Source organism: Balaenoptera ricei, chromosome 1 (genome assembly GCF_028023285.1).
Source record: "Balaenoptera ricei isolate mBalRic1 chromosome 1, mBalRic1.hap2, whole genome shotgun sequence".
Lineage (NCBI taxonomy): Eukaryota > Metazoa > Chordata > Mammalia > Artiodactyla > Balaenopteridae > Balaenoptera > Balaenoptera ricei.
The window spans coordinates 1,342,929-1,356,156 of NC_082639.1; the positions used below are offsets into that span (position 1 = coordinate 1,342,929).

At 66.1% G+C, this 13,228-nt stretch overlaps 1 protein-coding gene across 1 annotated transcript in view; it reads left to right on the plus strand.

Moving 5' to 3' along the window:
• Window positions 1-13,228, plus strand: part of PLCH2 (phospholipase C eta 2) — a 69,138-nt gene that overhangs the window by 53,903 nt on the left and 2,007 nt on the right. The window contains exons 10-22 of the mRNA XM_059901788.1: window positions 1,339-1,510; window positions 1,897-2,004; window positions 3,081-3,239; window positions 5,836-5,922; window positions 6,269-6,351; window positions 6,721-6,815; window positions 6,924-7,106; window positions 7,491-7,598; window positions 8,283-8,407; window positions 8,486-8,570; window positions 8,896-9,042; window positions 9,457-9,536; window positions 11,715-12,012. Of these exons, the coding sequence (XP_059757771.1) occupies window positions 1,339-1,510; window positions 1,897-2,004; window positions 3,081-3,239; window positions 5,836-5,922; window positions 6,269-6,351; window positions 6,721-6,815; window positions 6,924-7,106; window positions 7,491-7,598; window positions 8,283-8,407; window positions 8,486-8,570; window positions 8,896-9,042; window positions 9,457-9,536; window positions 11,715-12,012 (1,730 nt within the window). The remainder of the gene's footprint in view (window positions 1-1,338; window positions 1,511-1,896; window positions 2,005-3,080; window positions 3,240-5,835; window positions 5,923-6,268; window positions 6,352-6,720; window positions 6,816-6,923; window positions 7,107-7,490; window positions 7,599-8,282; window positions 8,408-8,485; window positions 8,571-8,895; window positions 9,043-9,456; window positions 9,537-11,714; window positions 12,013-13,228) is intronic.

Sequence of the window (13,228 nt, forward strand, 5' to 3'; positions counted from 1 at the left end):
AAGCTACTCTGTGTCCAGACTCAACTTGCTGTCACTCAGAATGGCTATAGACGCTGCTGAACAAAATCCAGTTTAGTTTCTGGAGATAGAAGACTGCCTCCCCACACTGTTACCCTCGGGTCTCAGCTCGGTGAGGTTCACAGGTGCGGGAGGAGCTGATTGAGTGAAGGAGAGGAGGGGAAGCAAGACTGATTTAAGAACTAGAAACAGAGGTGCCCCTGCGGGAAGACCTGGCACAGGCTCTGTCTTGGAAGGGAGTGGGAGTGAGGGGCCTCTGCAGGGCCTTCTGGCCTCTGGAATTGCAGGTGAGGGGGCGTCTCAGGGCAGGGGGGCTGGGACGCACAGGTGTTCTGTAGCTGCCAAGGAGCCAGGGGCCTGCTGGGGTCTCAGGACGGGGCTTGCACCTCCCGTGCCAGCATAATCTTTGTGGGCACAAGGTTCTCCCCCAGGCCTTGGTCCCCTGACTGGGAAACGGGGAGGGGAGCACCTTTGCCCCAGGCCGTGCCTCTCCACATCGCAGGACTCGCCCATCTCTTGCTCCAGTTGATGACTTCTAGGTCTGGGTCGTTTACATTTTCTAAAAGGATTATGTTGCCTTTTGGCAAAAATCCAAGTAAATGTGCACATGACTAAAAAAATAAACCAAACAACTGAAGAACTTATCATGAAAATCCCCACGCTGCACTTCCCATTCTGCACCACGTAGGTAATAATGATGTTCCCCCCAGATGGTGTGTACCAGGCTATGTCTCCTTCCTTATTGGGCCAACATTGGGCCCCAGGGCCATGCACAGGACAGTGTCTCCAGTATCTCGGTGAATGGGAGTATCTTTCTCACAGTCTATCCATTGCTCCACATTGCACCTCAGTGAAGTCCACATCATTTTTTTTTTTGGCCGTGCTGCGTGGCTTGTGGGATATTAGTTCCCCCACCAGAGGGGAACTCACCCTAACCCCGTGCTTCCTGCAGTGCAAGCGCAGAGCCCTAATCCTGGACCACCAGGGAGGTCCCCCACATCGTTTTCAAACCATGACTTGTTTGAACGTTTCCTTTTGTTTTTCCTGGAGTTTCTAATTGCCTTTGTTATTTTCTTATTGGGAGAAGAAGTGCATGCCTTCTTTACCCATCCCTGAGGTCTCCCAGCTCCTTTCCCTCACGCTCACTTGCTTTTGAAAGCCATTGGTGGGCCCCCTCCCAGAGTGGCTGGCAGCCCCATCTATCCTGGGCTCCTGTGAAGATTCCTCCTCATTCAGTGGTGCAGGTGACCTGCAGTCCTACATAGGTGGGACCTAGCCTTCCCCTGGCCTCATTCTGCTCCTTCCCTCTTGGGGCCACAGGTATCCAGTGATCCTGTCCCTCGAGAACCACTGCAGTGTCGTCCAGCAGAAGAAGATGGCCCAGTATCTGACCGACATCCTTGGGGACAAGCTGGACTTGTCATCAGTAAGCAGCGAGGATGCCACCATGCTACCCTCTCCACAGATGCTCAAGGGCAAGATCCTGGTGAAGGTGAGCCCCTGCCTACCCCTCCTGGGGCCAGCATCCTGCTGAGCCTCTGACCTCCGACCTCTAACCTGCAGTCAGGTCAAGGGCAAGGCCCTGCTCCAGACAGGCTGGGGTTCCACACCATCTGTGATAGATTTGAGAGGTCAGGGCAAGCCTGACCTGGCCTCCATCTCCCCATGGTGGTCCATCAGTTTGGGGCCTTTGGCATGCACACCCGGGCATGTCTCTCCCACGCTGCTGCTGCAAGGATGGGTGGGCTGGCCCTGCCCCCGGCCTGAGAGCCACGAGCAAGCTTGGGAAAGGCTCCCACGCTTTGCTGCTGCTCCTGTGGGTGCCGGCCCCCCAGCACTTCCCACAGGGCCCCTGCCAAGGTCCACCTCCTCCCCCAGGGCAAGAAGCTCCCAGCCAACATCAGCGAGGATGCTGAGGAGGGCGAGGTGTCTGACGAGGACAGTGCGGACGACATTGATGATGACTGCCGGCTCCTCGACGGGGACGTGAGTGGGGTGGGGGGCTTCGGGGGCCGGGGGAGCTGCAACCCTGAAGAGCCGGCTCCTCGACGGGGACGTGAGTGGGGTGGGGGGCTTCGGGGGCCGGGGGAGCTGCAGCCCTGAAGAGCCAGCGCAAGGCCTTGTTGTAGAAGGGAGGCGGCAGGGACAGAGGGGCATGGGGCAGATTCTGAGGGTGATTTGCAAAGCTGCCAGGCCGCTGGGCATGCACTCAGCCTGGGCCAGCGGGGGACCCCCCTGCCCACCCCTCCACACAGCACACGAACCCCAAGTTCCCAGCTAGCGGCTGTCACCTCTTCACAGAGAGTCGCTGGGACCAGGGGCAATGCTGGGAGGCTGAGGAGTCCACAAGGGCTTTGAGCAGCAAAGGGGCAGGTGGGGGAGGGGGGGACTGTCTAATTAGCGTCTTCCCTCTTCTGGGTACCGCCAAGGTATTATTTCTCCCTGAGGGGCCATCGGATGGGAAAATAATTGTGCGGCTCGCTAATTGTTTTAGAAAGCCCTGAGGCACTGGATTTCTCCTGCTCTGGGTGGGCTTGCACATTTCCCTGCCTGGCTAGGGGTGATAGTAAACCCTCGGTCTGTGGTGGCCACCTTGCACCCACTCCAGCCTGGGCATGGGGGTGCCCAGATGCCCAAGGCCCAGGCCCTGCCTGGAGGGTCCAAGTTGGTCAGAGCCACACTGGGGGCTGTCCACACCCCATCCATCTCCTTGAGGCGCACGGTGGCTGGTGGTGGGTTCCCAGATCCTGAGCTGCCGAGCGGCTCTCAGAGCCCAGAGTGGCCGCCGGGTGCCCGGTGAGCGGTCCACTGGGTCCCGCGGGCAGCATCGTGCACCTGAAGGAGACAGGAGTTAGAATCAGATGGGCCTGGGCTCAGGGCCTGCTCGGCACTGTCTGAGGCCCCGGGACAAATCACGTGCCTGCGTGCACAGCCGCGTGAGCCGGGGCTCACATGGGGTGAGCGTGAGGTGGTGCCGGCCCTGCCCGAGACTGCACGCCGTCCCCGCTGCTGCCCGCGAGCTGCGGACCGGAGCCAATGGGCTGGCCGTCCGCCTCTTGCAGGCCTCCACCAATCTGAAACGTGTGGAAAACATTGCCAAGAGGAAACTGGATTCCCTACTGAAGGAGTCGAAGACTCGGGACTGTGAGGACCCCAGTGACTTCACCGCGTCCACGCTGCCCCCGCCTGGCAAACGCGGGCACAAGGCAGAGGCCAAAAGGGTGAGAGCCCTGAGGCAGGCGGGGTCGGCCTGCGGCTGGGAGAGGGGCCAGAGCGTGAGGTTCCTGCATAGCTGCACACACACACCTGCCCCCCAAAACCTGCCCACATACACACACCTGCACACACTCACACACATACCTGCCCCCCAAAACCTGCCCACATACACACACCTGCACACACTCACACACATACCTGCACACACACACACCTGCACACACTCACACACACCTGCACACACTCACACACACCTGCACACATACACACACTTGCACACATACACACACCTGCACACACTCACACACACCTGCACGCATACACACACCTGCACACATACACACACCTGCACACACTCACACACACCTGCACACACACATACCTGCGCACACACACACACACACACACACACCTGCACGCATACACACACACTGCCCCTGGTGTACGTCTCCACCCCCGGTCCTCCAGGAGCTCACACTTGGCTGTTCCAATTCTCATCATGAGGGATCCACAGCCGTCACCCTGTCACAGGCAGATGGCCAGGGAGGGGCTGCCCTGTTTGTGCGGCTGACAGCCTGTCCCCTGGAGGCCTGCGGAGCTCCTCTAGCCCACACCCTCCCTGCCTGTGGGCAGGAGCGGCTGGCAGCCCCCGGGGCACCTGCAGCTCCTTGCAGAAGAGGACCTGGGCGTGGCCTGGGGGGTCTGGTGGTGACAGGGAGGGGCTCCAGGCGCTCAGAGCCGAGTGAGTCCTGGGCAGCTGTGCAGCCCCCTGCCTGGAGGCCCTCCAGCCACATAGGGGAGGGCCGCTGAGCTCTGGGAGGTTCCTCTGTGGGAGAACAGTGTGGGGGCCGTCACGGCGGACCTGAAGCCTATGGGGGCCGGGCCAGTGCGGCTGAGCAGCTGTGGTGCCGTCTGGAGGGGCCGGCAGACACCGGAGATGGTCACATCAGCTGAGTGGCCCGAAAGCCGGCACCCTGCGGGGGCTGTGATGGGCGGGGCAGCTGGCCTTGGGGCCAGGAGGGTGCCGGTTGGCCCTGCAGACCCCACTTTGCGAGCACGAGGCCCATCAGGCGCTGTGTCCTGGTGGGAGGGGCTGCCCACACCCCCTGAGGACGGCACGCGGAGGCTGCGTCCCCTGTTGAGGTCGGGGTGCGCGCGGTGGGGGTGAGTGACGGCAGATTCTGGCTTCGGCCACAGCACTTCTCCAGGATCTGGGCCAGTAGGTGCCTCTCCGCGCTTGTGCCCAGATTCAGCGGTGCTCGTGTGCTGGGTGACCACGGGGTGTAAAGAGCCAAGAGGTGTGTCAACCCCGCCGGCTCCTTACGCACCGTGAACACGGCTTCCCGTGCCTCTGCCAGCTCGCGGGTTTTCTGAGCGCCTCCGTTGCTGCGCGCCTTGGGCTCTGGACCAGCGCCCCTCCGGGCGGCCAGCCAGCGGGTGGGAGACAGCTCTCCCCAGGGGGTGGAGGAGGGGGTGGGGGATGGCCCCGTGGCTGTCCTACCCCTCTGCCCTCCTTGGCCGGGCCTGGGGGGCCTCGCATCTCCCGCTTGAGCTCCAGGCTCCCTGCTCGGCAACCGGAACCCAGACCTGAGGGGTTCTGCTCGTTTTCTGGGTGAGGCCAGCGAGCCAGGCAGGGGCGTGGCCGAGGGAGGCACGTGTGCGCAGGGGCGCCCACAGGGGGGTGCGTACAAGCTTGTGCGGGTGCACGCAGGATGCGTGTGCAGATACGTGCAGGTGTGTGTGCCCCTGGCTGAAGCCCCTCCTTGACAGGGAACCTCGGCTGCAAAGCCGGCTCCCGCCCTGGTGGGCACGTCCTGAGCAAAGTTGGGAGAGTTCGGGGGGGGGGGCATCTGTGGAAGGGGCTGGGGGGCGGCTGGTGACGGCTGTGACGAGGGACCTCGGGGATGCTGGCACAGACTCCCAGCCGCTCCAGAGGTGTGACTGAGCTTCAGGATGGATGAGAGCTTTGGGCCTCGGCCCCAGAGGGGCACAGGCCGCGGTGCCGCCGGGACCGGGGGCCCCTCGGGTGGGGGCAGGGGCCGGGAGGGGAGCCACCAACGCGCATGATCTGTAAACAGCAGCGAATAAGCTGATCCTGCAGCCTCGGGAGGTTCACCGCAGCCCCGAGTGCAAATGGTAACGGTAAATGGCCACAGCCCAGGGGATTGTCTAAGTAGGTAATAGCTTTGCCGCTGCAAGAAGCAGGTGGGGACTCCTGAGCTGCGGGATCCCCGTATGAGGATTACCTAAGTGGGCACGCCGAGGAATGTTCCAGACACACAAGCGGCATTTATTAGGCTGTCACCATCCATGGGAAAAAATCAGAACTGGGCGCTTGATGAGTTCCGAATGGCACATCGTGGGGAGCTGATACGCGCGCCCCGTTCTCACGTCTCTGCTCCCGGCAGCCGCCTATGTGCACCCCGGGGGGCTGGAGCAGTGGCCAGCCTGGGCCCGGCTCCCCCCTTCCTCCACGCCCCTCTCAGCTCCCTCTCTTCCAGGAAGGCGGCCCGGGGCCTCTGGGAGGAGCTGCCCAGCCCCACCCCCGGCCGGGTCTGAGGCTGGGCTCACCGCACCCCCGCTGTCTGTCTCTCCTCCCAGGCCGAGGAGGACGCGGAGTCGGGGGAGGAGGCGGGAACCAGCAGGCAGAACAGCCGGCTCCTCGTGGGCAGCTTCTCCAGGCGCAAGGTCTGCCGGGCTCCTGGGTGGGCTCCCTGCCCCCATGTGCCCCAGCTGTCCCTGCGCCAGCCAGAGTTGGGGGGTGTCCTCCAGGACCGAGGCCCTCCGGGATTCCTGGAGCCCTGGTCGGGGCTGCATGGAGCAGGTGCCTCGATGGCCCTCCCCTGGTCCACACTGGTCGATGCCCAGAGTGCAGGTCACCCAGGGCCCGGGCCGAGCAGGGCACTGCAGAGGAGGGGGCAGGCCCGGCTGCAGGGTGGGCGCCAGGACCCCAGGGCTGCAGGCCCTTCCCTCGCAGCCTCCTGGCCTCTGCAGACGGCCCGGCTGAGCCTGACTCTGCCCTGGTTGTGCACAGAAGAAGAGCAGCAAGCTGAAGAAGGCAGCCAGCGTGGAGGAGGGGGACGAGGACCTGGACTCCCAGGGCAGCCAGAGCCGAGGGTCAGTGCCCTGCCTCCATGCCGGGCCCTTGAGGAGGCACCGCGGCAGGCAGGGCTGAGACCGTTGTCCCGGCAACAGCAGGCGTCAGATGCGCAGGCTCAGGGACCGCACGGTGGGGAGGGGCAGTGGGGGCCCAGGGCAGGGACCCCGGGGTGCAGGGCCAGACTGGCCAGCGCGGGTCCCTGTGCTCGTTTCTGTAGCACCTGTCGCGGTCGGCCACCTGCCCCTTCCCCCAGTGTCACCTCTCAGCACGTCCACCGCATGTCCCGACGCCTGGAACACAGGGGCGTAGTGGACGCCTGATGGACGCTCCCCAGAGCCTGAATGGGGAGGGGTGCGACCCAGGTCCTGACCCCACGCCTCCTGCAGGGCCCGGCAGAAGAAGACCATGAAGCTGTCCCGGGCCCTCTCAGACCTGGTCAAATACACCAAGTCCGTGGGCATCCACGACGTGGAGATGGAGGGTGAGGGGCCACTGGGTGAGGGGCTGCCGGGTGGGCCCCTGAGGGGGGGATCGGGGCCCTGGGGGGGTTGCTGACCCGGTGCCCTGACGCCGCCCGTCTCACCTGCAGTGGCGTCCAGCTGGCAGGTGTCTTCCTTCAGCGAGACCAAGGCCCAGCAGATCCTGCAGCAGAAGCCGGCTCAGTACCTGCGCTTCAACCAGCACCAGCTCTCTCGCATCTACCCCTCCTCCTACCGAGTGGATTCCAGCAACTACAACCCGCAGCCCTTCTGGAACACCGGCTGCCAGATGGGTGGGCGCCGGGGCCCGGGGCAGCCGGGCTGGTGAGGGGGTGCCGCTGGGCTCTCCGCGGCCGCTCTGCTTGCCCTTGGCTCTGGAGAACCTTCGCGGCATCCAGCCAACTTCACCAGGATGGCGCCGGGGCGGGGGCCGCCGGGGCGGGGGCCTTAGGACCCCAGGGCAAGGCGGGAAAGATACAGGTGCGTCCAGGCTCCTCAGGTGCGCGGGGCCGCTGTGCTGGCTCTGCGGGAAGTCCTGCCGGGACGCACGGCCCTGGTTGTGCCCGACATGAGCCCCAGGGCCCCTGCTCACGTAGTGGACGCGGGCTGACAGGCAGCGGCGGGGCGGGACACACGGGCTGGGCGCTGAGCCGGCCACCTCACGTCCTTCCCCGCAGTCGCCCTGAACTACCAGTCAGAGGGGCGGATGCTCCAGCTGAACCGGGCCAAGTTCAGCGCCAACGGCAGCTGCGGCTACGTGCTCAAGCCCCAGTGCATGTGCCAGGGTGAGGCTGCGGCCCCGGGACGGGGACATGGGGGTGGGGGCTGCTGCACAGAGGTGGCAAGGGGCGGCCATGGCGAGGCCACCTGGCGGGTCAGGCTGGGGCACAGGGAAGCGCCGCCACCCTGCCGGGCATCTGCAGCCCCTCCCCACCCTGCCCCAGCGCGAGGGTCCCCGGGCAAGGCGCCCTTGGGTGAGGTCTGCCTGGCACTTCCTCCCTTCTCGGTCACCTCAGTTTTCTCCCCGATGTGCTAAAAACGACTTGTGGGTTTCTTCCCGTCGTAACCCTAACCCATCCTCCCACGTGCCTCTTGGCTTGTGCTGTGCAACGTTTATCTGTAGTGGCCTCTTCGAGTTATCGACGTGCGCAGCCCCAGGCCCCCCACCTTGGACCCTGTCCCCGGGCACCCGGCCCCCCACCCAGAGGCGGTGTGGCCTCGCACTGAGCCCCCGTGGTCCACCTGTGGAAGGAACGAGCTGGGCCCACATCATGGGGTGGTCACAGAGGCGACCAGCCTACGGGCCCCGGCACCCACCCCTGCCCTGGAAGGCTGCCTCCCCTCCCGCTCCCGCACGCGGGGCTCCCATCCAGTGGATGGGGTGGGGGTGGGAGTGGATGCACTGGGGCTGCCCCGGGAGCTGGTGGTGGACTTGCCCTGCCCGCTCAGCCTCACCCTGGCCCCCTCAGGCGTCTTCAACCCCAACTCCGAGGACCCTTTGCCCGGTCAGCTCAGGAAGCAGCTGGTGCTCCGGATCATCAGCGGACAGCAGCTCCCCAAGCCGCGGGACTCCATGCTGGGGGACCGAGGGGAGGTAGGAGGGAGGGCCTGGGGGCCGGGGAGGGCCGGGGCGTCGGCCCGGGCCCCGGTGCCACCCTGCACTGTGTGCCAGATCATCGACCCCTTCGTGGAGGTGGAGGTCATTGGGCTCCCCGTGGACTGCAGCAAGGGGCAGACGCGCGTGGTGGACGACAACGGTGAGGATGCGAGAGGGCCGGCGGCGCCCAGAGGCCCCGTCACGGCTCCTGTGCTGGCGGCACCAGGCTGACGGGGCAGGGAAGGGTGAGGGCCACCGCCTGTGACCCACATAACTGTCCAGGACGCCCCCTCGGCTGGACGCCCAGTGACAGCCGCCTGGCCTTCCGGTGTTGCTTCTCTCAACTGGTGGCCAGCCCAGGAGGAGGTGCTGGGAGAGGGCGTGGGCCCATGTGGCCTCCAGGCTGGAGCTGTGGTGCGGACGGGCCTGTCTGAGAGGTGGGGGCGGGGCGAAGGTGACAGACACCTCCTCCTGGTGGCCTCCAGGATTCAACCCCATGTGGGAGGAGACCCTGGTGTTCACGGTGCACATGCCTGAGATAGCGCTGGTGCGCTTCCTCGTCTGGGACCATGACCCCATTGGGCGTGACTTCATAGGCCAAAGGACGCTGGCCTTCAGCAGCATGATGCCAGGTGGGCAGGGGGCCAGTGGGGGTGGGGGAGGGCAGAGCCCTGGGCCAGTGCCCCCCGTAGCACATCCCCCGCAGGCCAGCAGAGGACGCCAGGACAGGGTGGGGCTCAGCTTCCTCCTGCGAGTTGGCTCCTGCCACGGGTGGGCCTGGGGATACCGAGGGAGCTGAGGAGGAGGGTTCAAGGCCACAGCACTTTGTGGTCAGGGTGGGGGAGGGGAGCACCAGCTGTGGAGCCCCTTAGCCCCCAGCAGATGATTGCTCTGCAGGCGAGAGCAATCCTGGCAGGCTTCCTGGAGGAGGTGGAGTCCCCAGGACCGGGCTCACGGGTTCTTTTCAGGGCTTTGGGACCTTTAAGTAGAGTGTGGGGGACGTGGGTGGGTAGGAGCCGTGGTGAGCATGACCCCGGCTGTTTCAGGCTATCGGCATGTGTACCTGGAGGGGATGGAAGAGGCCTCCATCTTTGTCCACGTGGCCATCAGTGACATCAGTGGTAAGGTGAGTGCCACCTGCAAGGTCACTTGCTGTTGGGAAGGGGTGCCCCAGCCCCCGGGTGCCCCAGCCCCCACCCAATCCGTGTCCCTGGGGCCATGAGGCCTAGTGGTTACCTTGATGGGCCTGTGTCTCCATCCACGAAATGAGTCTCCGTCTCCGGGGCCCCCGGGTGTGCCTCTTTGTCCCGGGGCCAGTGTGGCCACTAGCATATGGAAGCCATGGCCCTTCCTGGGCAGCCCCGGCCCCTCCCGTCTCTCCTGAGCCTCCCCTTCTACTGCTCGGGGTCCCCTGGTTCTCTGTCCCTCCTCGAAGGCGTCTGCCTGGCTTTGCCCCGTCCCTCACCTGCTCCCAGTACATTTGCCCCAGGACGGGGTCTCACTCCGACTTCCCCAGTCTGCAGAGCCCAGGGGTCCCTGGTTCTAAGTTTGGGGCCTAGCAAGGCTGCACGCGGTGGTCTGTCAGGCACACACGGGGGTCCACGTGGCTTCTGGCACTAACCGCCTCTCTCCTGCCGTGTTCCTCGGCCCTGGGTGCCGCCGACGGAGGCCCCGCAGGCCTCCCAGCTCCGTTGTGCGTCCGTGGTCGCCCTGTCGGTCCTGTGTCTCCGTCTCTGCGCTCCACGCCCGCTGTCGGTGTCTCACGGCCTCACTCTGTCTCTTTGGTCTTGCAGTGGGCTTCTGTATGTCCAAAGTCTACTTTTAGAAGCACGGCCCTGTTAGGAGCTCGAAGGTACCCCAGCACGGGGGCGGCGTGGCCTGCCCGCCCCCCACCTGCATGCTCAGGCCACCCCGTTAGCATCTGTGAATTCCTGGTAGCATTTTGGAGGCTGTCAGCTCATGTGACATGGGTCGGGACGTGTTTCCGGGTCCCCTGGGCCATCCTCAGGCACAGAGCAGCATTTACGAGGCAGGTCCAGGACTTCTGCCAGGCCTCCTGTGTGTCTGCCCCGAGGTCTGGCCCGTCTCCTCCTGCCCTTGGCCTTTCCGACTCCTGCACCTCCCCCACCCCCCGCCCTGCCCTGCCCTGCCCTGCCCTGCCCTGCCCTGCCCTGTCCCTCCCTGTGTCTGGTCCTCTAGCTGCCGGCCCTCCCAGTACCCGTGCCCGCTCCCTCTCCCCACCCTTCCCTCTGTGCTCCGCCTGCTTGTGTGCCCCTCTGATCTGTCTGTGCTTTGACGCCCAGTGCTGGGGGTGGGGGTGGGTGGGGGCAGGGGAGATCCCAGGGACCAGGAGCTCCGAGCTTGAATTCTGGACCTTCTTCTAAATGACTTTCTAGCCAACTTTGACCAAATCGCTCTGGATTTGGGATCTTGAATCAGACAGCTGATTCAAGTGCTGGCCACTAACGCCTCTGCCCAGATGTGCCCCTGTGTTGCCGGGACCGTGGCTGTCTCCAGGGTCTCTGCATGTGAGGACCCTGCTGGCCTCTCCGATGTTGACCCAGGCACGTGCCAGCTGGTCCCGGGGACCCTGGCTGCCTCCCTCAGGCAGGGAGGCTGGGGGGAGAGGCCTTGTAGGGGCCTCCCGGGCCCGGCCGTCTGGGAAGGACTGCCTGGCAGGCGTCTGGAAAGGCTTCCTGGAAGAGGCAGCACCTCCGGGGGAGAGGGCCAGGCAGGAGCATGGGTGAGCCGAGCGCGGGGCTGCACCTGGCTGTGCTTGCTTCCTCGGCCGCGGTGCCTGCGGGCGGGTGAACGTGACCCGCGCTGCTGCATCTGGCTCACACCCCGTCTTGCTCTCCACACCAGGGCCACCCTGGGGGCCCCGTGCCAGCCTGCCCTGCCAGAGCTGGGGCCCCAGGGGCTGGAGGGGGGAAGCGTGTGGTGGGCACAGGGCTGGGGTCCAGGTCTCTGCTCGGGAGACCCTGGGGGGGCCTCCCCGCTCCGGCACTCCCTGGCCACCTGCCCTGAGAGCCACAGACCCTCCGCCAGCGGCCACTCCCTCCACCCTGGTGCAGGCAGGCACCATCCACGCTGTGCTGAGGCCACAGCCTCCGCCGCCCCTGGTAGAGCCTCCCTGGAGACCGTCCTCCTTACACACAGCCCTGAGTGGTGCCCCAAGCGAGCCGGCCCGTCGGGCCGCAGCAGGCTCTCCCGGGCCACGGCCTCCGGAGCACAGCTGGACGGGGCTGGGCAGTCTCCGGCCCCTGGTGCCCAGCTGTCGGCTATGTATCTCCTTCTCTTGCAGGTCAAGCAGGCTCTGGGCCTAAAAGGCCTGTTCCTCCGAGGCCCAAAGCCCGGCTCCCTGGACAGTCATGCTGCTGGGCGGCCCCCGCCCCGGCCCTCTGTTAGCCAGCGGCTCCTGCGGCGCACGGCCAGCGCCCCAACCAAGAGTCAGAAGCCAGGCCGCAAGGCCTTCCCGGAGCTGGTCCTGGGCCCGCAGGACGTGGGCTCTGGGGGGGAGGCCAGCGACACGGCACCCTCCAGCCCCGGCCCCGCTCCCGAGGCCCCGGCCCTGGAGGAGCCGGGCAGCCGCAGCCCTGGAGGTAAGGCACCGGTGGAGAGGAGCCTGGTGCAGGCGCGGCCCCCGCAGGCCCCCGAGGGCCCTGGGCCTGCCGGGATGGCCACCACCTGCATGAAGTGCGTGGTGGGCTCCTGCACCGGTGAGGACGCCGAGGGCCTGCGGAGGGGACAGCTGCCCAGCCTGGGGCCCGAGGGCAGGCATGCGGCCATCAGCCAGCAGCCCCGTGCCTGTGCGGGCTCGCTGGGGGCGCCCCACACTGACCCCGGGAGAAGCAGAGGGGCCCCCAAGGGCCCTGGGTCCCGGCAGCCGGGGCCGGGCGGCCGCGGCTTCGTGTCCTCGGACTCCAGCAGCCCGGGCAGCCCCGAGGGGGCCCCCCGCTGGCCCGAGGGCGCCCGCAGGCAGGCGGGGGCCCTGCAGAGGGAGATGAACGCCCTGTTCGTGCAAAAGCTGGAGGCGATTAGGAGTAAGGCCCCCGTGCTCTCCGCCGGTAAGCGCAGACGCTCCTCCGCAGTGTCCCGTGGTGGCTCCCACGCGGCCCCCGCATGGCCTGGCTGGCGTCCCCGCTGCGCTTCCGTGTCCAGAACCGGGGCCTCCGTGTGTTCACTGTGCCTTTGTTTCCTGGCTCCACTGGCTGGTCCATGGGCCCCTCAGCCCCCAGACCCCCGTCTGACCATGATTTGCCCCGCAGGCCCCCGATGCCCGCAAGGGGCTGGGAAAGTGATTGCAGCTCTGGCCGCAGCCGTCCTCACCCCGGGCTGGGGACTGGGGAGTCCGAGCCGGCTCTGCTTGCCGAGGCCTGCAGCCCAAAGGGTGGCCTCTGGAGACCAGCCCCAGTGCCCGGGGCCGAGCCTCCCTGCCTGGCCTGACCGCCAGGGCCCGGGGGCAGCTCCCAGGCCCTCCTCCTGCCTCCCCCTGGCCCCCGGCCGGCACCGCAGTCCTCTGGGGAGTCTGGCCTGGGTTCCTGGCCGGGGCTCAGAGTCTCGACGTAGAGGCCTCTGTTTGCAAAGTGTGAGGGGAGCAGATTGACCGTGGCCCTTGGCCTTGGGGACGCACGTATGAGCAGCTCTGCTCTGGACCCCCCCACCCCGGCCCCAGGGCTGGTCGTGACAGAACTGCCTGTGGCCCCTGGTCACAGGGAGCAGTCCCAGCCTGGGGAGGGCATGCTGGAAGCTGGGCCACCCTCCCGCTCCCCTCTGTACCCGCCCAGCCTTGCGTTCGTCTGTCCACGGCCAGCCCCG